The 26,773-nt window shown below is 39.4% G+C and overlaps 1 protein-coding gene across 11 annotated transcripts in view; it reads right to left on the bottom strand.

Annotated features, from left to right (window-relative positions):
* TNS3 (tensin 3) overlaps positions 1-26,773 on the bottom strand; it is a 221,051-nt gene that overhangs the window by 65,114 nt on the left and 129,164 nt on the right. For 10 of the 11 annotated variants that reach the window (XM_054060590.1, XM_054060592.1, XM_054060593.1 and 7 more), the window contains 6 exons: positions 26,631-26,691; positions 26,416-26,491; positions 23,090-23,219; positions 21,248-21,313; positions 18,953-19,057; positions 2,836-4,095 (listed from right to left, as the gene is read on the bottom strand). In XM_054060590.1, the coding sequence (XP_053916565.1) occupies positions 2,836-4,095; positions 18,953-19,057; positions 21,248-21,313; positions 23,090-23,219; positions 26,416-26,491; positions 26,631-26,691 (1,698 nt within the window). The remainder of the gene's footprint in view (positions 1-2,835; positions 4,096-18,952; positions 19,058-21,247; positions 21,314-23,089; positions 23,220-26,415; positions 26,492-26,630; positions 26,692-26,773) is intronic. The other variant, XM_054060591.1, reaches the window with a different exon arrangement.

The raw sequence follows: 26,773 nt of genomic DNA, 5'->3' as shown, positions 1-26,773 counted from the left end.
TCTCCTTAAGTCTCTAACGTCAATGAAAGGCTTTGTTAGAACTTCAACAGAACCTGACTCCATGGCAGTGAAAATGTGAATGGAGTAAGTACTACCTCCAAACAAAAACTTAAGAAAAGACTTAAAGACCCAAATACCAGTTGTTTCACTCCCTGAGTGTCCCTTAAATAATTAGCCTTTTTGACAGACAAAGGTATGCCCAGTATGATAAAAAATCATGCAGAAATCTATCATGAATTGGTAGAGCACAGAACTGTCTACAAAATGCTGGATGGCAGTCCTCCTGTAAGCTCTTGATTAAATGAAAGTGAGTTAGGGATCTAATCTATGTATATAAACACTGAAGGAGGGGTGCAAAGAACAGAGAGCTAGGCTCTCTTTTGTGGTGCCCAGTGACAGGACCAGAGGCAACGGACATGAACTGAAACACAGGGGGTTCTCTTCTGAACATCTGGAAACCACCTTTTTTTTTTTCTGGCATGGTTTGCCCAGACAGGGAGCTGCACACAGGAAACCTGGACGTGGTCCTGGACAACTGGCTCTACATATTCCTGCCTAAGCAAAGGGATTGGACCCGATGATCTCCAGAAGTCCTTTACAACTTCAACCACTCTGGGACTCTGTGATTTCAACAGGAATGTGGGTGTTGCTTCGAAGCAGAAACAGAGGGCATAGGGAAAAAAAAAATCAATTTCAGAAACAGAGGTGCTGCTGATAGCACTTGGCACTCGCATACCACTTTGAGCATACAAATTGTGTCCACCACCTTGCTTTCAGAGACTCTATGTCTATTAAATGCATCGAAGATGTCTTCTATTGACTTGAATTCAAAGTAGACTAGGAATCAGTATGCATAAAGATACTGTTTGAAGCTCATTACAATGTAAACGTCCTGTAAGGATGTTCAGTATTTCAAGAGGTAAGTTTAAAAAAATAACTAGAAAAAAAGCTCCATTTCCCTTGCTAAGAATGATGGAGACTGACAGGTCTTACAAGGGTACAACAGAAAGTGAAGGAGCTTCCTGACTCCTAAACTCTTTCGTCATTCACACTATGCTCTGTTGCACCTGCAAAATTACTCAGGATTCTAAATAGTGCCATTATATTCATATTTAATTCAAATTCATCACTATCTTTAAAACAAAACCTCTTCCAGAATATGACTCCAACACTCGTATTCCCACAAAGCTTTATTAGGGCAGGAAGTTTATCTGCTTTACCTGAATTTACACACGGAAAGGAACTGACAGAGACTCTTACTTTCTTTGGGACATGGCAAGAAACTGTGAGAAAAATTCAACCATCTCTTTTCAGACTTTAAACACAGAATTGTAAAAGATGGCTGATGCTAAATGACCCTTTTAATCCCTCCACTAGCTTTACTGTATACCGAAGAGAAATTTTTCTCTCCTGCTGGAAAAAAAAAAATCACATTTCCAATTTGTCCATCAGCTAATCATTCAGAAAAACTCAAGAGAATTATAAACTAATGAACTAAATCTCCTTTAAAAGCCACAAAACACATACGGAGTATTACAAACAAACAAACAAACAATGAAGCAGCTTTCATAATTTTACCATGGATATCTGGACTTCTTTAGTCCCCAGTTACGCTCCTAAATACAAAATTGTGAAGTTGCCTTCTCTACAAGAATAATCACCCTTGATCACATAGGCCTACACACTAATGAAAAACACACTAGTTTGGCACATCCAATTGAGCTTGAGCTGAAGCAGCTCACTTGTGTCCAGTGAGGCCACAGATGTGTTTTGGCACATTGGCTGATACTGAATCAAATCCTGGAGACACATGCAAGCCTTTCATTGTACCAAAACAGCATGTAGGAAGAGGGAGAAGAGGAAGAAAGAAGGGAGGGAAGGAAGGGAAGAGGATACATTCAAGGCCATGCTGGATTGGACATTGAGTAGCCTGGTGTAACAGGAAGTGTCCCTGCCCACAGCAGAGGCACTGGAACTAGACAATCTTTAAGGTCCCTTCCAACCCAAACCATTCTACGATTCCACCAGAGTAATTAGAACACATAGAATTTTCAAACCTGACATTAAGACCAGCAAGAAATTGTTTCCTGCAGATTTTAGCTACAGCATTCATAAAAGGTTTTGGTGCATTTACGCAGAGACAGACTATTCATCCCTTTGCAAAGCTGCTAGTTCTGGTAGTGTTACTTAGGCAATATAGTCAGCATGTGCTGTGCATTTCATTCCAACAGTTGATTTCTGCCATCATATTGGAGACAGAGATAACAAGCAAGCACTGTGACTTCTCAATTTTTAACCACAGAAAAGTTTCATAGAGAGTATGTTTCAAAATGCTTTACTGGCAAAGATTACATTTATGAAATTACTACATAGAAATTTAATGCCAGCAGCATTACACTAAATTTGAAGTTTGTCGCGGCTTTTTCTCCTACTTATAGTGGAAATCATAAAAAAACCCAAAAAAATAAAAAGCATATAATCAGAAATCATAAACCATTTCACTACAGATGCCTTCTAAAAATGTCTCAACATAGGAATTGTAGGAATTCTGCTCCCTTAGCATTTAAATTTGCAGCAGCAAAAAGTCCTATCTGATGTTCTATACAAACAAGAATTTGCTGAAGAGTACCTTTTCAAGCAAAAAACAAGTATCTGCAAAATTCATTTATGTTACATCAGTTTGATTCCATAATTTCTTGGATATGTAATGAGGGTATCAGAATTTGATAATCATCCTGAAAGTTTGCAGTCATGACCCGATGTCCTGCTATGCCATATGAAGAACACACAAGTGCTAGAAAAGCATTATATTCAGAAAGTATTACAACAGCTTACCATGCCAAGATGGCTTCCTGTTTGTGACCTCTAATTTGTCATGGAAGCCAGGACTCCTGCCAAGTCCTTCCACATCTACATCAAAGCTAGTGAATCCATTTATTTGATTTCTGTCCCTGGTGACAGTGTTAATGCGGGTCAGGATAGGTTCAAATGTAGGGTCTAACTCCAAGATTAGCCTGTTCAGTTGTTCAATGGATTGATCAATATCCAAAGTTGGAGAAGCTGGCAACTCCTCTGCGTTCTGTCCTAGATGTAGGACATTTGTGTCCTTCTGAGGCACTGGTCTTGACTTCAAACTCTCAGCACTGACATGTTCTGCAACTTCAGCAGCACCTGGCACGCTTCCTAGTCCCCTCTGCACAGCATCTCTGCTGCTGGAGCCACGTGTCGGGGTGTCTGGGACTCGAGACTGACTTTGGACACTGCCTGAATTCTCCACAGCATTATGAATGTCAACGCTCATTTCATTCTCTGGGGCAAAACCATATTGGTGAGCAGTGACCATCTGCTGCTGGTGTACCCAGGTCTGAGTAGAGTAGTTGCTCGAGCCATAGGCTTGAGGCTGGGGGGAGACAGAAGGATTCTGTTGTAATTGCTGAGTTGACTTTGGCTCAGTGCTTCCAAATGATCTCTCATAGAGGGGATCCACACCAATTCCCAGATCTGGGGCAAAAGCATTATTATGCTCTTCCAAAGTGTTACTTCCAAAGCCATCTGAAAGAAGTGAGTTCTGACTGCTTTTGTGGCAACTAAAGTTCCCTAGGTGGGCGGAGTGCTGCCCTTCTGAGGAAGACAAAGTCCCAATGCTGTCCACGCTGTGAAGGTCATGATTAGGCATTTCGTCATCCAGAATATCAGTCTCCCTATCCTTCAGTTTGGTATCTCCATTCATGTGAACTTGAGCTGGTACTATGTGGCGAGTCCCACTGTACTTGCTTCGATCATCAGTCATACCCTTGGCAATGCTGACAGAATCCTCCAGACCAAAGCCACTAAGAAGCTGGTCCAGTTCCGCCTTCTCTTGTGGGCTCAGACCTCGTTTGACTCCTGACACAAGGTGCTCCTCAGTCTTGTCTGTCCTGGTGGAAGCTGTCGAGTGTCCTGAATCACTGCTGGCAGACAGGGTATGATCGCTGTGATCAGAACTGCCAGTCACGGGAACACCCTGAGATACACCAGGGCTGCTACTGTCTGAAGAGCTCTTCTTTCTCACTTTTGCATATAGACTGCCATCAATGGGACCTTGGGTATGGAGCACTGTGGAGACATAAGTAACAAAGACATGGAGACAAGAGGACAAGCCGTTATATATGGGTTTTGACAGGTGTCATAACCACACAACATAAGTACTGCTAATACTAATGGTATTGTTCCTGCAAAACTCTGCAAATGCAGCATCAAACAATGGCATTACTTTCTTTCATTTTAGATTTCAATTCACATAAGTTTTCTTGATGGAAATATAACATGCCATTCAGAGCTCCAGATCAAATGCAATTCTCTCTTTTTATCCTGTTTCAAATGCATGACTCCACAAATTCTTCACAGTAAAGTGAAGAATTACACTATTACAGTGCTGGAAATTTGTGAGGCAGCTACCATGCGTTCCATTCAGAGTAAGAATGGTAGGAACCTTCCAGCAATACTTGCCTTGAACAGATATAATGCAATTACCAGTTCACCCATTTCTACTCGATGGTTTAACTACACTACAAAGAATGACTTACTTCTTTTCTGGGTGGTGCAACTTAAAAGAAGGCTGAGCTACAGTCCTTGTCACCTATATAAGGCATCTTCACAAAGGCATTCAAAAGGAAATGATACACACAGAAATTTCTACATGTGTGGAGGATCTGGTATGCATTTCATGTTTCAATTTTAAGACCAAAGCCATAACCACGTAAAAAAATCTGAATATAACTTTTTCCTCATCAATGACGGGAATAACCTAGCTTTATTTCTGATATCTGAGGTACTTGCACAACTAAACTTTATTAATAATCATTCAGAATAAATAAAGGCTAGAACTTTCTCTTCTGTTTAGAACATCTTCAAGAAAATACAACAATTTTACAGAAAAACACATTTATTACGTTTACCAAGGCTGAGTGATAAGAATAGACAAATTCCTGCTTCCAGTTGCATAAGCACAACCTAGCAAGCTTCTTCACCCAGAAGAAACTGCGTGAGCTAAGTTTTACCTTCTTACAGGGCTAAAGTATTCAAGTGGAGTGCTCCACTGAAGTGACTATATTGCTTTTGATCCCAGAACTGTTACTGGCATCCACGAACCCTGCTGCTTCAAGGCACATATCCTGTATTTTTTAACCTGATTAACTGATTTTCTTCTACGCGCCACCAGCCCATCCTAATTTCTTTTCAATAATCAAAAAAAAAAAGACTGTAAAACATACAGCAGAAAGTCAATAGAATCACAGGCTGGTGCCTAAAATCTCAGTCTCAGAATTGTCTCTTATATACATTTCTCTATATGTTTTATCACACACACAATATTTTATATATTATGCTTTACTGCTAACAGTAGTAGTTAAAACATCTCTTCCCTGTCATTCAGTTACGAACAATACTGGTAATGGATAAAACCACGGAAGACTGAATACAGTGATTTCCCTCTCAAACATTTTAAAAGCTTGAGAGTTTATTTGAATCCAGCTCAATTTATCCAAACCATTTTTGCCTCCCTCTGACACAGTCAGGGCTTTTTAAAGCTCTCCTTGACATTACAGGCCAAGGAAAAGAAACAAAGCCATGGGAAGCACATTCCTATGATCCTTTAAGAGGCTCGCTTGTTCATCTCCCACATAAATTATATAACTTAAATCAAACTGAGGTAGAGCCAGAGCTGAAAATTAACACAATTAATTCTGTTTCTTATGAAAAGCTTTAGCAGTAAGTATTTCTACAGTCCATGGTGCCAAGAAAGTGAATAGTTCTATTTTCAAAGGATTTAATGCTTATTTACCAAAACATTTATATTAAGCAGAATTTTCTGAATAACTTTTCCTATCTGTAGTTTGAGAATCGTTTGATAATAAGAAAATTAGAACACTGCAATTTAGGAAAAGACAGGTTTTTGTCACAGGAAACAAACAAACAAAAGAGTAGTCTACATCTGTGGCAGTTCCAGAATTAATAGAGCCCAATGCATTTCAACATCAACTCTACCACACGTTTTAAAAATATACTTGAAATTGCACCATAATCATGAAGCTTCTGAACTAGGAAGCTTTCCTAGGCAATACCATTATTCAGAATTTGTACCCACAATTGTAATGAATTCGTTGGTTTATAATGGCAAGAAAAGTACTTCAGTTAGAAAATGCCTTCATTACAGAACACACTGTCAAGTTTCCATCAGTTAAAATACTTACTCAGTGGAAGTTATATGATAGGTTTAACAGATTTGAGCTAATAATTAAAGGACAACTTTTTGAATTTTAAAGAGTAGGTAGTATTACTTGTTTGATGCTAATTTTTAAAATCAGCAAAAACGCCAAAATACTCCTTATCAGAACAAGTCACCAGGCTAGGGACAAAAAGAAAGCAACTCTCCTTGCCATATGTGACAGATGCATTCCACTCCCCCTTTCTTTAAACAAACCAGCAACAAAACTGTTTAGGTTCCAGAGGAGGTAAGGGCCTGCACACAGCCAGGCCAAGAACTCTGCTAAAAAACCCACAAGGAGCAGAGCGATACAGCTAACACCGATAAGTAGCCTCGTGCATAGCCTATTATAAGCAGTCTGACTATGAGTCAACCACTTTTATCCTACAAATATGACAGCCTAACTGAGCATTCTTTGAGCATTCCCCACAGGACAGCATGGCTTCATAGCAATCATCTGCCCTTGCAATAGGAAACCTCTCAAGGGTGTTCCTTAAAGCAATGAGATCCTTTACCAACCAACAGTCTCAGAGACTGTTCCTTTCACAGTGCATTTACACTTCAGTACAAACCTTGGACTTAAATCTACTTCAGGATTTGAAGATGTCTTTTTAGAAAATTTAAAAGCATCTTTTTCTGATAAATGGAGCAGTTAAAAGACTGTCTTTGAACTCTCAAATGATCCCACTGCAGGCTAAGCCAATTACTACTCAAATCCCAGTTTTAATATGATATATAGTTTGTAGTGAACAGTAAGAAGAGATTGTAAAAAGTTTCCCATTTCTCTGAAGAGTAAGCTTTAAATGTTAAGCATCAAGGAAGGGTGCAGCAACGTATCAGACAAGTAAATCAGATGAAAGGAAGAAAGATTTTGCTAGAGGAATTTTTCTCCCCTAACCAGTCATGTACATGAATGCAAGTGTCTGCAAACAGAGCTTTTACTTGAAAATACAGATTTCTACTATACTGAAGAATGGCATCTATAGTCTTTATAAGCCTGATTAATAGAAGGATACTACAAGAGTCTTTCTGGGACGTGTCATAGGGTTTGGCTCAGGATGGCACAACATAACATTTGGTAAACAGATGAGAAAGAATGAGACACTCAGCTAAACAAAAAATCCAACTGCTCCTGAGAAGTCTTGATATTTAAACTTGCAGGTCCTGATCATGAAAACACAGCTGATATTGCACATAACAGATTTAAAGTATTTCCAAATTTGCACAGTTGTAGGAAAGCATTCTCCAATTAATTTTTAGAGTTTTGTTATTTAATTATGAGAAGCAACTACATGTAACTGCCCAGTAAAGATTAAAAGCAAATCTGGTGTGTGATGCTGAACAGTGCTAGGAATTTAGTTTTACGTCACATTTGTCTAAGATTTGTCACTGCAAGTCCAGTGGAAAGAATACAACTTAGGTGAGGTAAAAAAATAAAAATTAACTCTACCTAGATTTTTTTCCCTCCTAACTTGGTTTAAAAGGAATATGAAAGGCTATATGAGGAAAAAATCTTAACTTTATTTTAAAATACAGCATTTCTGCAGGGGTGGAATAAATATACAGCATCACACACAGAGTCACCATTTACAGAGCACATGTAAACATCAGTGGTTTATCCAAACGTTACACTGGGCAGCCTGAGATATATGTTATTGAACCAGAGTAACACAGAGAATACTTAGACTTATTTTAAAAGGAAACAACCACCACAAATCAATCTCCAAAAGTTCAATGATACCATAGTACACAACATGAAAATAGTCAAAAGAAATAAAAGATCTAGATTTTTATTTATCTGTGTACATAAGTATAAACACTATTTTATATACAGACTAAATACATAAAAACTATGCATATATTGTTCTTTTTTTCATAAATCCAGGACAAATGAACTGTTCAAATATCATAAACCTTCAAAATAGAAGGTTTTGAAGTTATTGTTCTCATATTACATAACATCTTCATTTCATAGTCTACCTTCTTCTAAACTATAATTTTGCAATATTTCTGCACTAAAGACTTTTGGATTTCACTTCACTGTGGTCTTCATCTATGTTTTCCCTCTAAAAGTGAAAGTCATCCTTATAAACAAGGAACGTTTTTTCACCAAAGTTGAGAAAATATTCTAGCAGTGCAAAATTTTATTCTGTGCACCTTGCTAAGTAATGGTATTGCAGAGGCCTTATGCATTCGGTACCATCTCACTGCACGATTCTATCCCTGCTGTCATATTTACCGAGGAAGCAACAAATGTGGGAGTAACACAGCTGTCAAAAAAAAAAAAAACGGGAAGTTCACAACAGTGGAGACCTAAGTAAAGCTAGAATTCAGTTAACCAAAACTAAAGGGGCTCACCTTCTTTCGGCCTGACCATTCTTCCCAGGAGCTGTGCCAACTACCTGAATGACCCAGGTTCAAGCCTGACAGAATTCCCACACTGAATCTGAGTTACACACACACTCCAGTATCAGGAATTCTCTAATAAGCGAACGCCTCAGACCAAAGAATATGTGAGTATTTCCACTCCCATACCTGATATACAAAGAGCAATTTATATAAAAATTAGGAACTAAAATATCAACACATACCAAATTCAATGGCTTCCTTCCAAGCCTGTGTTTCCTGGCACTTCCCTCCTTGAAATCCAAACACCCAAGGGCAGGCTTGTGAGTTAGAGAAGTTTCAGTCTTGCAGCCTTTTGACTTGTCCCCACAGCTACCCCCTGTCCATTCACCACTTGTGAAAACACATACAAATGCAAGCCAGCTAGGTAAATACATATACCACAAATTCAACAAGAGCTCTTCTGACCCAGTCCACCTGAACAAAACGAAGGTTGCAAACACACAAAATTATGCACACTGTACCTTCATGTTGCGGCTGGAAGCATTACAGGATAGCTACACAACTCTTTTCAGCCTCAAAAATAAATATTCCTACCTTCAGGCAAACCTGGACAAGTCCAGAGCTGCGTTCCTTCAAAGTTAAATCTTTTTACGTCTGCTTGTCTTTTCCTTTCTACCTTCGTAACACACACAGGCCCTCATTCCTTGCAAACTCCTCCCACATAGTTCCTATAAAATCCATATAGACATACATGTGGTACGTATTTCCAGCTCTTGAACCACAACAAAGCTTCTTACCTCTTTACTAGGCACAATCAGGAACTTTCTGCAATAATCAATCATTGGCTCGTTTAAATCAACAGTCTCCTAAGGAAAACCTTGCAGAGGAAAGTCAGAGTTAGAGCAAACACCCCAGATTAGAAAGGTAAGAAATGTTTCTACTCCTGCTGTTTGAGCCACAGCTTCTGTTCCAGCTCCTGTAGGTAAACTGTCTTGCTGAAGAAGCATGAGACTTATACCAGCCAGAAAAAGCAAATGAAAATGTAAACACAGGGGAGGAGCCTGAGGGAACAATCGGGTTCAATGAAATTTGAACTCCTGGAGCCAAGTAAGAGTGGCAACATGTTGGCTGAAAATGTAATTCAGTCTACAAGCTAATTCCTTACAGTGGTTATTTTCACAGTCTGTTTCAACATCCAAATGAAGCAGAGTGAGCTACAGCTTCTAGATTACTTAGCCATACACTTATGGTTGCTTGCTTTTGATGTCTTCTTCCTAAAGCAAACAGCCTTTCTAAAATGTTCTTCCACACTGGACGGTCTCATCCACATCTTCAAAAATATGTACAATTATTGGAGTTCTCGGGCAAGAAAAGCTTTCTGGAAGTCCTGCAGCAACAACGCTTATTTTTATATAGCAGCTGCTATTCTCAAGCTCCCAACTCCAGCCAACTTTGACTCCCACTCTCTCTCTGGAATGAATCAGTTCAAACTAGGAGGAGCAAAGCTGTTAGTTCCTCCTTTGATAGCAGATATATCTCACCACATGGCAGCCTGCAAACTTTTTCTCTAAACATTATTAGAAATATACGGATGCATAACCATCAGACAGCCATGCCCTTAGACAATTCTATTTTAGGAACTGTCAACACATTAATGACTTAGTTGAACTAAGGATAAAAGTGGCTCCTGAATCCACTAAATAAATAAACTTCTTCCTTATAAAAGAGTCAGAAGTTAAGTTCAAATCTAATTCAGAAAGCACACACTTTTCTGTTCAAGTGTTGCTTTCTTGCAAATCAGTATAATGGCTGCACATGAAACCAGTCATGACTCTGATAAAAGACACAAACCGCACAACACAGTCTATGCCTGCAGTGCTTTCCCAGAGAACTAGCTCTCTCCTCTGGGACAATGCAGAATTGCTTATAAGCTGGCAACCTGTAGCATCTGCTTTGAAGATATTAAAAGAAGCAAAAAGGTATATTCAAAATTCTCAATGGAAACTGATGAGTTCTGCTTATGATGCAAAGTTCGTTTTGGTCTCGCCGCGTTCTGGTTCTCTAAGAAGAAAAACCCCAACTGTATACCTTGCTTCAATTATAGGCTTCTATTGCTCCTTCATAAACCTGCACTATACATGCACGCTGGTGATCCTGGAACATTAGCACTCACCGTGCTTGTACGCAGGTTGAGGCTCAACACTGACACCTGCATTAACTAGATTACCAGAAGAAACTTGGACAACGTAATAGCAGCTCTGCATAAATTAACTTATCCTATGGACAGTTTGCCTGCTATAGACTCAGATTACCATGCTGCTGAGATTTTGTTCTAGATAGCCTTAGTAGTGCTCCACACAGTCATTGCAAAAATGCTTTGGGAAACCAAGCAAGGTCTGCCTAACTACAGGTTAACCTAACTCAACCATTTTTGCTCACACATACACTGTTATCAGTTCCAGGCTTTCTGGGACATATCACCCTTTGCAGTACTGGGTTCTTCTGGCTGCACAGACATTCCCAGACCTGAGGGCTATCAGATTACTGGGTGTGTCAGTGTGGTTCAGTTCAGGCATGGAATGTTTAAATTCTGAAAGAATTCCTGACTGTTGCAAGTACAGATGATACCTAGGCTGGTGTAAAGCAGCAGGGAAGGCTCAGGCAAATGAACTGATCAAAAGCCTTAGGAAAAATATATGGATCAGCATTGTGAATCTGCATCATATTAGACCTTCGTATTGCCCAAGCTTTCTACAATTTGGAGACCTAATACTACATTTAGTGCAACTCTCCAAATGTGATATATAAAAAAGCAGATGATGATTTGGTAAATTGGTCAAAGGACACAAGATCAATTCCTGATTCATCAATATTCATCTGGAAATCCTTTAATACATTTTCAGAGAGTTTTTAGAGAATAGGATAACAGCATGTACTGCAAAAGAGGAAAAAGGTCATCATCTACCACTGTTTTTCCTTCCTCTGACTACTATCCAAGGCATCCAAGGAAGTGCTGATGTTCATACATGCATTCCATTTTAAAGAACTAGTTTTCCAACATGGAACAGCAATAGCTTGGTCACCAGAAAGGTATTTGGTTTGCTATGCTTCTCAAGTGCCTGGCTAACAGAAAAATAAAGGAGGCTGAAGAAAACAAGGCACGTATCACGAAAAAGTGAACAAATGCTATGAAAAGAAACCAACTCAGGGTGTTTCTGTTAGCAAAATACTAACAAGCAGGACCCTAAAGGTCATATGACATTCTTAAAACATCAATCTTTGAGAAGTAAAGGAGAGAGTATCCAAGACCCTACAGAATCTTCATGCTGCGCAAACACTAACATGTATTTCTTGGACTGCTGGGCCGAGACCAATGGCATGAGGTTTAACAAGGCCAAATGCTGGGTCCTGCACTTGGGGCACAACAACCCTGTGCAGTGCTACAGACTGGGAGAAGAGTGGCTGGAGAGCTTGCACAGAGGAGAAGGACCTGGCGGTAATGGTTGACAGCCGACTGAACATGAGCCAGCAGTGTGCCCAGGTGGCCAAGAAGGCCAGTGGCATCTTGGCTTGCATCAGAAACGGTGTGACCAGCAGGTCCAGGGAGGTTATTCTCCCTCTGTACTCGGCACTGGTGAGACCGCACCTCGAATACTGTGTTCAGTTCTGGACCCCTCACCACAAGAAGGATGTTGAGGCTCTGAAGCGTGTCCAGAGAAAAGCAACAAAGCTCGTGAGGGGGCTGGAGAACAAGTCCTATGAGGAGCGGCTGAGAGAGCTGGGGTTGTTTAGCCTGGAGAAGAGGAGGCTGAGGGGACACCTTATTACTCTCTACAACTACCTGAAAGGAGGTTGTGGAGAGGAGGGAGCTGGCCTCTTCTCTCAAGTGACTGAGGACAGGACAAGGGGGAATGGCCTGAAGCTCCGCCAGGGGAGATTCAGGCTGGATATCAGAAAAAAATTCTTCACGGAAAGAGTCATCGGGCACTGGAACAGGCTGCCAGGGAGGTGGTCGAGTCGTGTTCCCTGGAGGTGTTTAAGGAACAGGTAGATGAAGTGCTTAGGGATATGGTTTAAGGGAGTGTTAGGAATGGTTGGACTCAATGATCCAGTGGGTTCTTTTCCAACCTGGTGATTCTATGATTCTGTGATCTTAAGAGATACTCTTTAAAATAAGCCAAAAAGAGTCACTTTGAGAGAATAAATCCTTTGAAAGTCTGGCTCTGGCTGCATTTAACTGTTGGCTCCTAACTGACCTATCCAAGATACTCTAATATTTTGGGGGTTTTGTTAACAAAAAAAAGAAAAAACAAAAAAAACTTTTATCCCAGAACACGAAACTAAAAGATTACAGTCCAGAGCAATTTTATCTAAAAGAGCACAGTCTTCTAAAAACCTGAGTGAGCTTAGATCTACACCCTAACATGTTGGCTATAAAAATATTTAAGCCACAGTACTCTCACCATAAGTTTTAAAGAGGAAGAAAATCACCTATTGCTGCACAAGCAAAAATGAAACCTTGTAATCCCATATTTGCATTCAATATTAATGACACACAAATGAAAACACTTTATATTAATTTATCTCCAATTCACTGTCAGTATCATGATTAAGAATAATCAGATTTAAGCTATGTATATATATAAAAACTAAAAAAAGAAACCTCAAGAAATGGAAGGCATAAGTTTCCTCAGAGAAAATCAATGTAAGGCAGACAGTCCACGGCTTTCCAGATACTGTTTCAAGCTGGCAGCATTTTAAAAGGTAAATTTTCTATTTTTTATAGATGTTTCTATTTTTGCTGTCAAATAAGAAGCGGGGAAATTGTTGCAGGACACTTTCATCCCTGTCTCCTAACAATTCTCTCTTTGTCTCAAAGAATACTGCATCCGGCTGGTGACTGAAAGCTGGAATTACCATTTGTTCATTACTAATTTATTCTTCAGCTTCATTCACCAGAAATGGCATCAAACTTGCGGTTTTCTTTAGTAGGCATCTGCATTCCTTTTCAGATACCAAAGCCAAGGAGTTTTGCCTCAGCCCTTGAGTTTTGCAATACTGAAGAGGCCCTCTGGGAAAAGAAGTGTTTAACTACATGAGAGGGCACCTCCCTACTGAATAGCTATTTACTTTGGGTTAAAGAGGAGAAAAAATTTCAATAAAAGTCAAGCATCCCATCTAATCACATGATGTCTGTGCATACCAGAATGTTGGTTATTGCCTACCTGGAGATACTTCTCTCAAATACTTTTCCCTTATGAGAAGAAAAATGCGAGAACAAACCCGTTTATAAATATTTGGCAATTTTTGCTAATTGGTGCCAATTACAGTCACAAAAGGCTAGAAAATTTGTAAAGCAACACTCTTGAGATACAGGAGTTTGGATTCATTCAGCCCTACTCTATTTGCCTTGTATTAAAAGCATCCTCTTGTTTCCAAAGTTGTTTCTTGTTTAATTATCAAACACTATTAAGCAACCAAACCCACTTTGCTAGGAAACAAACAGCGAGATTCTGTTGAGAAAGATACTTAAGTTCCTGCCTTGTAAAAACTTGCTGAAAGCCCTTCTCTTGTCATTTTAAGCAATTTCTAACATGTGCTCATTCTTTTCTTTCCTGTAGACCTGGCAGAAAAAAGACTGCAGTGTGATTTCATTGTTAAAATAAGTAAAATGTCTTAAAAAGGAACACCGAACAAGAACTAGGCGCATTTCTGTTGCAAATCCACTGAATTCAGTCTAAATAAACCAAATATTTTGGCCAACTATAACTTTTAATGCTTACCAGTTTTCCTTATTGAATAACCCAAACCAAAACAAACAAAAAAAAAGCCTGTATCTTGACTAACCTGCATACACAAATGGCAGCTCAGAATTCCATATACCTGAAGGAAGACTTTTTGATTCTTGTGATTCCAAATCCTATGTTTGATTGCATACTTTTAAATCAGCATATCGTAAGTGTCTGTACTAATGTACTGCTTATACAGGAAAGAAATTTAGAATTATAAACTAAATAACATCTCCAGTCTACTATGGAGGACTATTAGTGCAATATACAAAAGAGACTGCTCAAGGGAACTGAGGAGAAACACTATTTATGTGAAGAAATTAAAATCATTTATTGCTGTCAAAATTCCTACATTGTTAAGAATAAGGGATAAGGAACTAAACCCAGAGAGCAAACTGTCCAAAGCATAGCTATATTCAACACATACACAATCTTATTACTATCAAAGGGTTCATGATCATTTAAAAGGCAATTGCTTTTGTCTGCAATATTGTACCATGCCAACAAACCATGATACCTCAGGTTCATTTTTCTTTTATCATGCCCTTTCATGTTTTGTTCTTTTGAAAAAAAAGGCCAAATAGGAGTAGGATTTCAAAAGAGACATACTGCTTTCTTGTTCACTTCTAATTTTCCATTTTAACACACTGGCTTAGGAATAGCCATTCCATACACATGCACCTACAAAGTAAATCCTGTTCATTTCACAAAGCCGTGCTGGCCACCTTGATCTGGAATTTCAGAAGCATACGTATTTTAAATTAACAAAAAGGTGTGTAACTGTAATACAGAAAACATGCCACACTCACATTTCATTATTCCTACTGAAACTCCTGTGGGTAGCGAAGACCAATCCCTACAAAAGGCTAGGAGCTTAACTGAATGTGGAGTAGATTTGAAACAGGCACTTTGTATGAGATTTCCTTGCATCTTAAATGTACCATCACTGTTATGCACCACATCTCGTACTCTAATATCTCGGGTCAAGAAAACATTCTCTGCCTTCAGAACTGTAGCTAAAGGCCTCAGACACAGAATCACAGAATCACCAGGTTGGAAAGGACCCATTGGATCATTGAGTCCAACCATTCCTAACACTCCCTAAACCATGTCCCTCAGCACTTCATCCACCCATTCCTTAAACACCTCCAGGGAACACGACTCGACCACCTCCCTGGGCAGCCTGTTCCAGTGCCCAATGACTCTTTCTGTGAAGAATTTTTTTCTGATATCCAACCTGAATCTCCCCTCGCGGAGCTTCAGGCCATGCCCTCTTGTCCTGTCACCTGTCACTTGGGAGAAGAGGCCAGCTCCCTCCTCTCCACAACCTCCTTTCAGGTAGTTGTAGAGAGTAATAAGGTCTCCCCTCAGCCTCCTCTTCTCCAGGCTAAACAACCCCAGCTCTCTCAGCCACTCCTCGTAAGACTTGTTCTCCAGACCCTTCACCAGCTTCGTTGCTCTTCTCTGGACACGCTCCAGAGCCTCAACATCCTTCTTGTGGTGAGGGGTCCAGAACTGAACACAGTATTCGAGGTGCGGTCTCACCAGTGCCGAGTACAGAGGGAGAATAACCTCCCTGGACCTGCTGGTCACACCGTTTCTGATGCAAGCCAAGATGCCACTGGCCTTCTTGGCCACCTGGGCACACTGCTGGCTCATGTTCAGTCGGCTGAACATGCACCCCCAGGTCCTTCTCTTCAACCAGCACCCCCAGGTCCTTCTCTTCCATGCAGCTCTCCAGCCATTCTTCCCCCAGTCTGTAGCGCTGCATAGGGTTGTTGTGCCCCAAGTGCAGGACCCAGCACTTGGCCATGTTAAACCTCATCCCATTGGTCTCGGCCCAGCCTGTTCAGATCCATTTGCAGAGCCTCCCTACCCTCCAGCAGATCCACACTTCCTCCCAGCTTAATGTAATCTGCAAACTTGCTGAGGGTGCACTCAATGCCTTCATCCAGGTCATTGATAAAGACAGTGAACAGGGCTGGACCCAGTACTGAGCCCTGAGGAACTCCACTTGTAACTGGCCTCCAGCTGGAGTTAACTCCATTTCCCACCACTCTCTGGGCCTGGCCATCCAACCAGTTTTCAACCCAGGAGAGTGTGCGCCTGTCCAGGCCAGAGGCTGACAGTTTCTGAAGCAGAATGCTGTGAGAAACTGTGTCAAAGGCTTTACCGAAGTCCAAGAAGACTACATCCACAGCCTTTCCCCCATCCAGTAGTCGAGTCATTTTGTCATAGAAGGTGATCAGGTTAGTTTGGCAAGATCTGCCCTTTATAAACCTATGTTGACTGGGCCTTATCACCCGTTTCTCTTGCATGTGCTTCATGACAGCACTCAAGATTACCTGTTCCATGACTTTCCCCGGCACTGAGGTGAGACTGACAGGCCTGTAGTTCCCCAGATCCTCTCTGCAACCCTTCTTGTAGATGGGCATAACATTAGCCAGCCTCCAGTCTAGTGGAACTTCCCCAGTCAGCCAGGACCGCTGGAAGATGACGGATAGGGGTTTGGAAAGGACATCCGCCAGCTCCTTCAATACTCTTGAGTGGACTCAAAGGCTTCTGACAAAGCTCACTTTCTGTTTGTGAAAACAGCCTCACCTGTTAGTAGTCTCTCATCTGTGGTGAGAATTAGGACACAATATATCTTTTTTAATGCAAGAGAACCATACTGAACTGCTATAATAAACAATAAGATAAGTCTGTACTGGTTTTTGTAAATCCTGTGTAAGAGAAGACCTAAGCAAGCTATGTTTACCTCAAGCAGTAGACTACGCCTACCTTTATGCTGAGTTCAGATTTCATCCTTAAGAGAAAAATCTAGCTCTCCCCTGCGTACGTACTTCAGCCCATCTCGATCTTTTGCCCAGCCTGTGCACAGACAAACACTCTCCCTCCAATTTGGATAACATCCTATGTCTCTTAAACATTTGATTGAAAAAGCAGTATCTGGATACACACCATGTTCTTATGGTATATTCTCTACCTTCAGCTCTAGTGAGTTCTCTGCAGATGCACAATAAACTTCCCAATATCTACGGTAACACATCATATTTACGTCATGTATCTCACACAAATTACATATAAAAGTCTATTAAAGTGGCATGTATGATTCCTGAACACCAGAAAAACAAGCTAATTGTACTTGTGAATGGTCTGTGATAAAGTTTTCTACAAGACATAAGCAGCATACAGTTCTCTATCTTCCAACAGTGTCCTGCCTACACGTTTATCTCTTCTTTGAACTTCCTGTACTTGTGTAGTTACCTATAATACAATGCATGAGGATGGGAAAGTCAAATCCATCTACCCAACCAATCTTGGCAGTTAAACAATATTTAATATCAATGTATTGCTTGCTGAGGGCTATTTACATACAAAGGAGGGGGGAAAGGATGGGGGCAGAAAAAGGAAGCAAATGATATGAAAACACCCTAGGTAGAAATTAAGACATCTTCTTCAGCCTAGATTCGGTTTCCCTGATGTTACTTCTTCCAAAAGACACTGCACGGCCTTAATCCAAAAATAAAAACTTTGGTGACTCCCTATAGAGGGCTCTACCTGGTCCATGTAACAGCACCAAATGACTGTTCTCTTCCCATCCTCTATTTTCCCCTAGTTTTCTGTAGACTGGATTATGTTGTAGATTAGGAAATACTCCTGTACAAGAGTGATGCAGTGGAAAAAAAGACAGGCTCCTAGTATGCCTTTACCCTTAACCCCCTCACCAATGTAATCATTAAATAGTCAATGCTGAATTCAGGTTCCAAAAATCAACGGAAAGTGAGCCTAGAGCAAGAAAAGTGAGCCAAGAGCTCTACCTCTCCCTCATTTCATAACAGGAGAGTTGTAAAGACAATAACTTTGGCATCCATTCAATACCTTCTCTCATGTATTTACTTGCAACATCAGGCTTGCACATGTACTGAGGTGTGCAGACACAGGTGTGACATTCTGAATCCTTATATGAAAACTAGATCCATTAAAAGCATAACATTCACTCAAACAAAGCATCAGGAAAGCATTCACACTGAAGTCAGAATCTGAAGGCAGCTACTGGAGACTCATCTTTTGCATGTACCAGCAAATTACAGAAGAAAACTCTAAGAAATAAAAGGGCAAATCAGAAAGAGGTAAATCCATTAGGGGAAACATGCAAATACCTACATCCTTTGCTGTTTGCACACCTCCTACAACACTCTAAATAATACACTAAGTACCAAAAGCTACAAACTCACTACATGATTTTGTTGTTCTTAAATTTCTATATTAGGGTTGAACTAGAAGATACAGAATAATAACAAAACTAAACCAAATTTACAAATGAAGTAACTCATATCAACCAGTTGTGCCTCAGTCCAATTCAGTGTATTAACAAGAATCTCTCTTAACCACTACGGCCTTCTTTCCATTAGAGCCACTAAAGCTAAACAGGGAAGGGTAGACAGCTACTTAACACATCTGTGAAGCGGCATTAGGTTTAAGGAAACGAGGTCTCCTTCCTCCCTTTCAAATACTTTGGCACAGTTGCAAAAGGTTTTGCCTTGGTCCATGCGATCAAATTACTCACCTTCCCCATCAGGGTTCGTATTTTCATAGGAATCCCAGCGTATCAGCGGGTCTGAGATATTGTAATCAACTATCACTCCACGGTCATTCTGAAGGTGTTCACATCCTAGAAAATAAACATCTGTTTGAGACCAAAAAGTATCACAGCCACGTTTATATTGATACATACACACAAGTATGTGGCGTTCTGACAGAACTCTGTTCCTGAAAATGCAATACCTCATTCTGAAATGTAAGAAGCAGCAATAGGGGAAGAAAGGTTATATAAACCATCTAAAAACAAACAACCAACCTTGGTTTATGTCGCATTACAGAAAGTACAAGCAGAGAACTTTATCTTGGCCTTCTTGATTATGATGTGCTTCTGATAACTTGAATAAGCCCCAAAACACAACTAGCATAGATGATCTACTCAGCCTTATAGGCAAGGACAATAAAACAAATGGCTTTTCAGAATGAGACCACAAGTATCTATGAAGAGACAGTAGGAATGATAAAATAAGACTTTATTGGAGATTGTTATTCTGATATCAGAACAATTTATCACTAAAGATGAACAGGGAAAGCTGAAAACTGCCATTCTGTATCCCTGGCACTTCGCCCAAGGCACCAGCTAGGTTGTTTCATCTGTTCTCCAGCCTTCTGGCAGAAACTGAGATTGAGTGGCTTGTCTTCAATGTTTGCTGTGTTTAAGTACCTTCTGCCTAACATACCTGTAATTTTCAGCAGTAAACCACCTTTTTGTGCTCTTAATGAGGCATAAGATAGTATTCAGCTTTTAAATGTATACCAGGAGGAATTTAGGTGCAGTCCAGTGCATGAAAATCAAAGCACAGCCATCAAGAACTCACGACCTTGGACTTGGCTTTGACACTGATACAAATAAAATTGGCTTTCTGCTTTGCTCCTCTATCTACATCAGGGAATGAAGAAATCCTGAGTTATCAACTCATCAGTTGTGTCTGGAGAGCAAGTCCTACTGTAAAATACTCTACAGCAGCAGAGTTATGCACATGCTGTGACTTTCAAACAAGGACAGTTAAAATCTAAATCGTAAGAATAACATGGACCTGTATCTTCATATGTAGGCAGAAAAAAAGTCTTCTGTAGAGAATTTCTGTGATGTTTGTCACAAGGCAGATTTATGAAGTTTGCTAGCTAAATATTTAGATGTTTCATCGTCTTGCCCAGTGCATTATTTCTTAAAAACTGTATCACAGAATACTGGTGTCCAGTTTCAAGAATTTTGGCAGAAAGTTTTACTTTCCAACAGCTTGGATCCTGCTAAAAAACACACCTCTGATTTGCCATCTGAGGAGGGAGCCTTAAACAAAGTTGATCCATTTACAGACATGTCAGCTGGCCTTTCTTCAAGCACTTAATATCCAGAAATGTTTACTGCAAGCCGGACAAATTTATTTATAAAACTGCTTTTCTTATATGGCTTTCCAACAGGCTGAGATCTTCATGTTCAGCTGGACAGAATCAAACTTCTTACTGTCTGCTACTACAAGTTTCTAAGTGATCAAACTGGTGGAGAAAAAAAAAGGGGGTGGCAAACATGCAAGTCACAGGACAGTGAATGGGAATATGTAAGAAACAGTTAATAATATTTAATTTCCATTCAGTCTCAAGTAGAATCCATACTCTTCAGGACACCATAAGATTGGTAACAATGGATACACTAACAGAATTAAACTGCAATATAAAGCATCAACTTGAGTTCTTATCATAGGTTGTAATTATCGATGATCTTGGATATACCGCAATAGAATTCTGGAGGCATACAGGATATATCGTACAAGCCAACTTCAGAACAGAAGCATTTCCAACAAAACTATAGCTGTATCTCTTTATGCTAAACTGAAGACAGTCCAAACTTTACCACTTGCAAACATTATCAGTTACGTCGACACCCAAAAAAGATCATGGAATAGGCCACTGTTGCACTTGTGCCAGGCCAAGCTACCTAAGCTACGCACATTCTACACAGATACCTAAAATGTTTTCTACTACTGCTCAGCAACTATACTGGTGTTTTTTTAAAACAAAATCTGATCATTCCCACGCCGACATAAATGCAAAGTCTTCATTAACTTTTTCAAATTTAAACCAGTAACTCTATTACATATTTTAACAGTAAACTTGGATTTCAGATCTTCAACAAGAGAAGTGGAACAGAAGAGGTAAAAAGGCTTTTTCTTTTTTTTTTTTTAGAAAAACAAAAAAAAGAACTAAAAACATGTCAGAGTGGTTTATTTTTAAACTAAGCATGTTTTTCCTTATGCATACTCACCTTGAATTTTCTCTGGAGTTCCTGAAAACACTAATTCCACCTTGCCATTATCAGGGAAACGGTCATCTGAAAACAAAGGATAGTATTTCAGCAAGCTATGTGCCAGGAAGGCAGTTCAAAGGCACTCATTAATTAGGGTTCACTATAGCTTTTAATACACAGACCCTGTCCCCCTTCCCTTCTCACATGTAGTTTACCTATTTACTTCTAAAAGAGCCACATGCTTTGCCTCACACATCCTTCAGAAAAGGCCAGCTGGAGTTTTGCTTACTTCTAAGAACAGTCGAAAGTAGAAAAGATGTAGAGTTCTCAAACCTCGCTCTATACAGTCATAGCTGGCTTTGGCTTTTAAAGGAAAACACACCCACGAGCAAAATTGTTCTCCACATTGGCTGAAGAGCAATGCTTGACCACAAAACTTCTGTGTAGCTGTACATTGCAGGAAAGTATGTTTGATTTTAGTTTGCTAGCAACGTCAGGAGAGGGTCTTATGATACATATAGGCATAAAAATAAAAGTGAAGTAATAATTTGAAAATAGAAAGACATTTTAAAATGTGTCCAAAACCTTTGCCTCCATCTTGGAGAAGTGGGCCTCTGAGAGCCTCATGAGGTTCAACAAGGCCAAGTGTAAGGTCCTGCACCTGGGTCGGGGCAATACTATTTTCAGCACATGATGGAGGACGACGTGCTTGAGAGCAGCCCTGCAGAGAAGGACTTGGGAGTGCTGGTCGATGAGAATCTCGACATGAGCCAGCAATGTGTGCTCGCAGTCCAAAAGGCCAACCATATCCTGGGCTGCATCAGGAGCAGCGTGGCCAGTAGATCAAGGGAAGTGATTCTGCCCCTTTGTTCCTCTCTTGTGAGACCTCATTTGGAATATTGTATCCAGTTCTGGAATCCTCAAGGTAAGAAGGATATGGAACTATTAGAACGGGTCCAGAGGAGGGCTACAAAGATGATCAAAGGGCTGGAGCACCTTCCCTATGAGGACAGGCTGAGAGAGTTGGGCCTGTTCAGCCTGGAGAAGAGAAGGCTCAGATGAGATCTTATAGCAACCTTCCAGTACCTGAAGGGGGCCTACAGGAAAGCTGGAGAGGGGCTATTCGTAAAGGCTTGTGGGGATAGGACCAGAGGGAATGGGTATAAACTGGAGAGAGGCAGATTTAGACTGGACGTTACGAAGAATTTCTTTACCGTGAGAGTGGTGAGACATTGGAACAGGTTGCCCAAGGAGGCTGTAGATGCCCCATCCATGGAGGTATTCAAGGCCAGGTTGGATGGGGCATTGGGCAGCCTGATTTAGTGGGATGTCCCAGCCCATGGCAGGGGGTTGGAACTAGATAATCCTTAAGGTCCCTTCCAACCATAACTATACCATGATACTATGATCTTTGGATATTCTGAATGATACTAAAAGATCTCCATACTCAGCCAGACTAGGTCACAGCCCCGTATCAGACTTTGTGACTGTTGTTATCAGCCAAAAAAGTTACTGGCTTAGCTCATCTTATTTCCCATAACAGTGACTAACGGAAGTCCCTACTTTAAACAAAAGTTTTCTGTTGTTTTTACAAATCTGAGCAGGCAATAAGTAAAACATAGGAGTATCTGTATTATTTTGAAAAGTTAGGTCACTTGAAAACCTTTTCTTATCAGTAGGGGTTTACCTGTGTTATGTGTTATGAGTTAACTAACACAAAGCAGTCTCCCTTTCCCTAAAATTATGGATAGAAATAAGAATCCTTTTGAAAAGAGGTCCTAAAGATGATCATCATACGCACAGGCACACGCATGCACCCCCCACAGACAGACACATCCAATCAACCACAAAAGCAAGCACCTTTGTTGGCGTTGTCCAAATCCTCTTTGCCAAACACCAGGCCATGTCCTTGAATGGCTCCAGTGTGAAACTGAAGGCGAAAAATTACATCACGAGTAGCTGACCTGTATTTTTTGTGATAACACTTTAGCTAGAAAGAGAGAGAGAGAAACATATCAGGAAGTAATTTCTTAAAAATCTGAACATATGTGTATGTACTCATTAGTTGCTAAGTAAAGCAGCAACAGTGAAATTTACTGCAGACACCTCTGATGCTCTAACAAGCAGGGTATGCTTTACTCAATCTTCCAAAATTATACAGGCCCAGGGCAAGACAGTTCTGGATGTGTAAAAATATTAATTACTGTTTTCATCACTATAAGTCACCAATGATTATGACTCAGAATCACAACACTTGTCATTGTAATGTTAGAATGATGACTTGTATCCATGCTTCTTCAAGGTACCAAATGAATATAAAACTGAATTATAGCACACTCATTTCAAAATAACTGAAGAATACATAAAGTTTTTAGAAGCAAGCCTGATTACATCTATTGTAGAACTTTTTAAAAACCTTCTCTAGTGAACTTGGAAAGTTGGTAGTAGCTTTGACACCTAGGCTAGAACAACACAGAGCTCTGTAAAAATATCCACTAGTATGAATTTCAGCAGCTAAAGGTGAACACAACACACCTACTCTATAACTCCACGCTCCCTTAGACTAGACCTATGAATATTTTACCAACTAATTCCTTGAGTCAACTCTAATACAAAGCCACTCAGCATTCTTACAGGAATACAAAAAATTTGAGTAACCTCAGTCATAGGACTGAAAATTTTAATATATTTCCCTGATCATATCAGGATTTTACGATAAAGCAGATGTTAGGGAAATGCATTAAATGACAACAAAAAACACTTTTCCTCAGGCAGACTAAGAAAATACTGAAGAGCATTCAAACTGAAGTAATATAAGAAAGATGTAGGGGCTTAAGAAGGATGTTTTGTTTTTTAAAGAAGATTCCTCAACAACACAGTGGTAATGTCAGGTAAAACTGTATTTGCTTCTTAAACAGTGCTTTACACCCACTACAAATAATGTGTACAAACCCCTTCCTATTTCCTTGTAATCCAACACTACTACCATCACCATTTCACCAGAACTATGTCCCTTAAATTATCAAAATATAAAGTAGGAGAAATGGATTGCTCGATTCAAGAATAAACAACTGCTTACTCTCCACTGTGGCAAGCAACTCTATGTGAAATGCAAAACATCACAAAGGACGAAAACTGTAAGTTTGCCCAGAAGTGAAAAACTGACAGAAACGGTATTAAGAAAGCCCCTGATGAAAGATATTAGAACTAACTTGCTCCAAAATGTATAACTGACCTGAAAGCAACTGTGACAACTCTATTAATTATACTATGTGAACAAAAAGAAGCTTGAAAAAGACTTCTCTAGCTTGAAAAGACTTTGAAAAGAGCTTCTTCATATACATTCCCCCACAATTTTGTGTCAGAACACTAACAACTTTGGCTTTTAAACAATCAAATTGTTTTTACACGTGGATCATACATAAGATTTTCTGAAGATGCAGAAGTCTAATTAAACAATCAACACATTTTATCCTCCATCTTGTCAAGAGTTTTGGTTTTGCACAGTTGCTGGATTTACTGAGAATCTACTGTCTTTTGCATAATCATGTTTATAAAAACACAATCTCTGTCAATTCTGAGAACTACATGGTTCCTGTTTCTTTCTACTTTCTAATTCAAACTAACAGTCTTGAATAATTTTAAATTAGGATACCCTAAACCTTTTCTAGAACTGCAATTGTTTACTAACTTCTGGCCTCTTTTACAATCAGTAACAATGTACATCTATACCAAGCATACTGAAAATATCTTTTGGTGCTCAGTATACATAATAAGCTTTCAACAAAGTCTAAGATCAATTTCGAATTCTGATGCCATATTCAAGAATTAATGTAATGCCCTGTAATATGCTAGGAAATACCTATATGCATTTATACAAGTGCAGCTTTTCAACAGCTGTGACTGTGCTATATCAGAAAGTATTAAAGTATTATTGTGTAACAAACCCTACACACTTAAGACAAACCAGTCCTTTTTTTTTTCATTTAGAGAATACAACCATGCTAAAAATAAGACATTGGCTTGCTCAGAAGAATTACCTCCAATGACATCAAGAGACTAATGAAATTGATCTCTTAAAATGACACAAGCATTACTGAAAGAGCATATGCTCAATTTCCATTTTAAACACAATTGAGAGATAGTGAATTTGTCTCAGAGTTCTTTTGTGATCTATTCCATTTCCTTAGGAACCCACAGTCCTCCGAAGAGTAACAAATCTTCCTGAATTTGAAACTGTCCCAAACCTCCAGAGTATAGCAATTTATAACCATGTATTTTAAGAATGTTTCTCCATTTTTCACTGAAGGAAAAAAGAATATACTAAACTGTATTTCGAAGGGAAGCAGGAAAGGGAGAAGAAGGAAGGATAATAATAATAATAAAAGATTATTTCAAAAGAAAAACAAAAATAAGGAAAAAAACAAAAGGATCTGATACCAAGGACCCCTCTCATTGAACTCCAACACTTCTCAAAGTAGTATATAAAAAATAATCTGAAACCTACCAGTAATAGACCAGGAATACTGACAATACTTCCCCCCCAAGTTATTGCACAGGTTCTCCTGTCCTCTTTGTTTACCACACTGAGAGGCAGGGCAACCATCTCTCTTCACTTTCTCTGTGCATATGACAAGCAATAGAAAAAGCAGAGGATTTAAAATGTAGATTTATGCCTTGCATACAGGGTATTCCACGCAGTGTACTGGCACATATAAATTGCTTTCTAAACACTGCTTGTGCTTGTAGAATCAGAAATTATTTATCTGGTATCACCTCTTTTTAATTTAGAATCGGTTAGGCATTTTCTCTGCAGGATATAGTATTACAATCATGTACATTACCTGCCAAGTTACATGACAAGTGTATTTAATGCTGTATTTTAATACAAATACCCACAAAGCAATTTTATAAAGAGAAGAGTGATACAGGCGTGGCTGCACTTGGTGATGTTATGAAATGGGAATGCTGAAAGCAATTGTTTCGGCTCCTAAAGACCTTCTAGGCTGAATTTACAGGAATTTTGATTCCCATTAAACTCAAGAATGATGTCCAAACTAACTTAATTAATTTTGCAGTTTGCCTGCAACCTCACTCAATTTATTTTTGTACACAAAGCAAAACAGGTCAGAGATTGTAAACTAAATGTCAAAACACTAAATTTTCATTGTATATGATTAACTTACCATAATATCTCCCTTCAGAAGTTGGGCAGGGTCTATAGCAATGCAGATTCGGCTTTGATTTTCTGGCCCTACACTACTTAACAGGAGAGAAAAGAAAAATTAAATTTATGGTTTAAAGAAACAAGAAAAAAATCAAAAGGAAAAAAAATGAAAAGAAAAAAAGACTACGGATTAATTATTGGATTCAAACATAAAGGAAAACGCTTACTACTTACTATATTCCAGATGTATAAATTGGTTGCATAGCCTGGTATAACTTCAGGAAAGGCCGGCAAGCTGAAAATAAGTAAATAGAAAAGACTGTTTTGTAATTATTATCCCTAAACTAAATATTACAACTGAGAAACTTCATCCAGAC

This window comes from Cuculus canorus, chromosome 2 (genome assembly GCF_017976375.1).
Source record: "Cuculus canorus isolate bCucCan1 chromosome 2, bCucCan1.pri, whole genome shotgun sequence".
NCBI lineage: Eukaryota > Metazoa > Chordata > Aves > Cuculiformes > Cuculidae > Cuculus > Cuculus canorus.
This window is presented reverse-complemented; position numbering and strand designations above follow the sequence as displayed.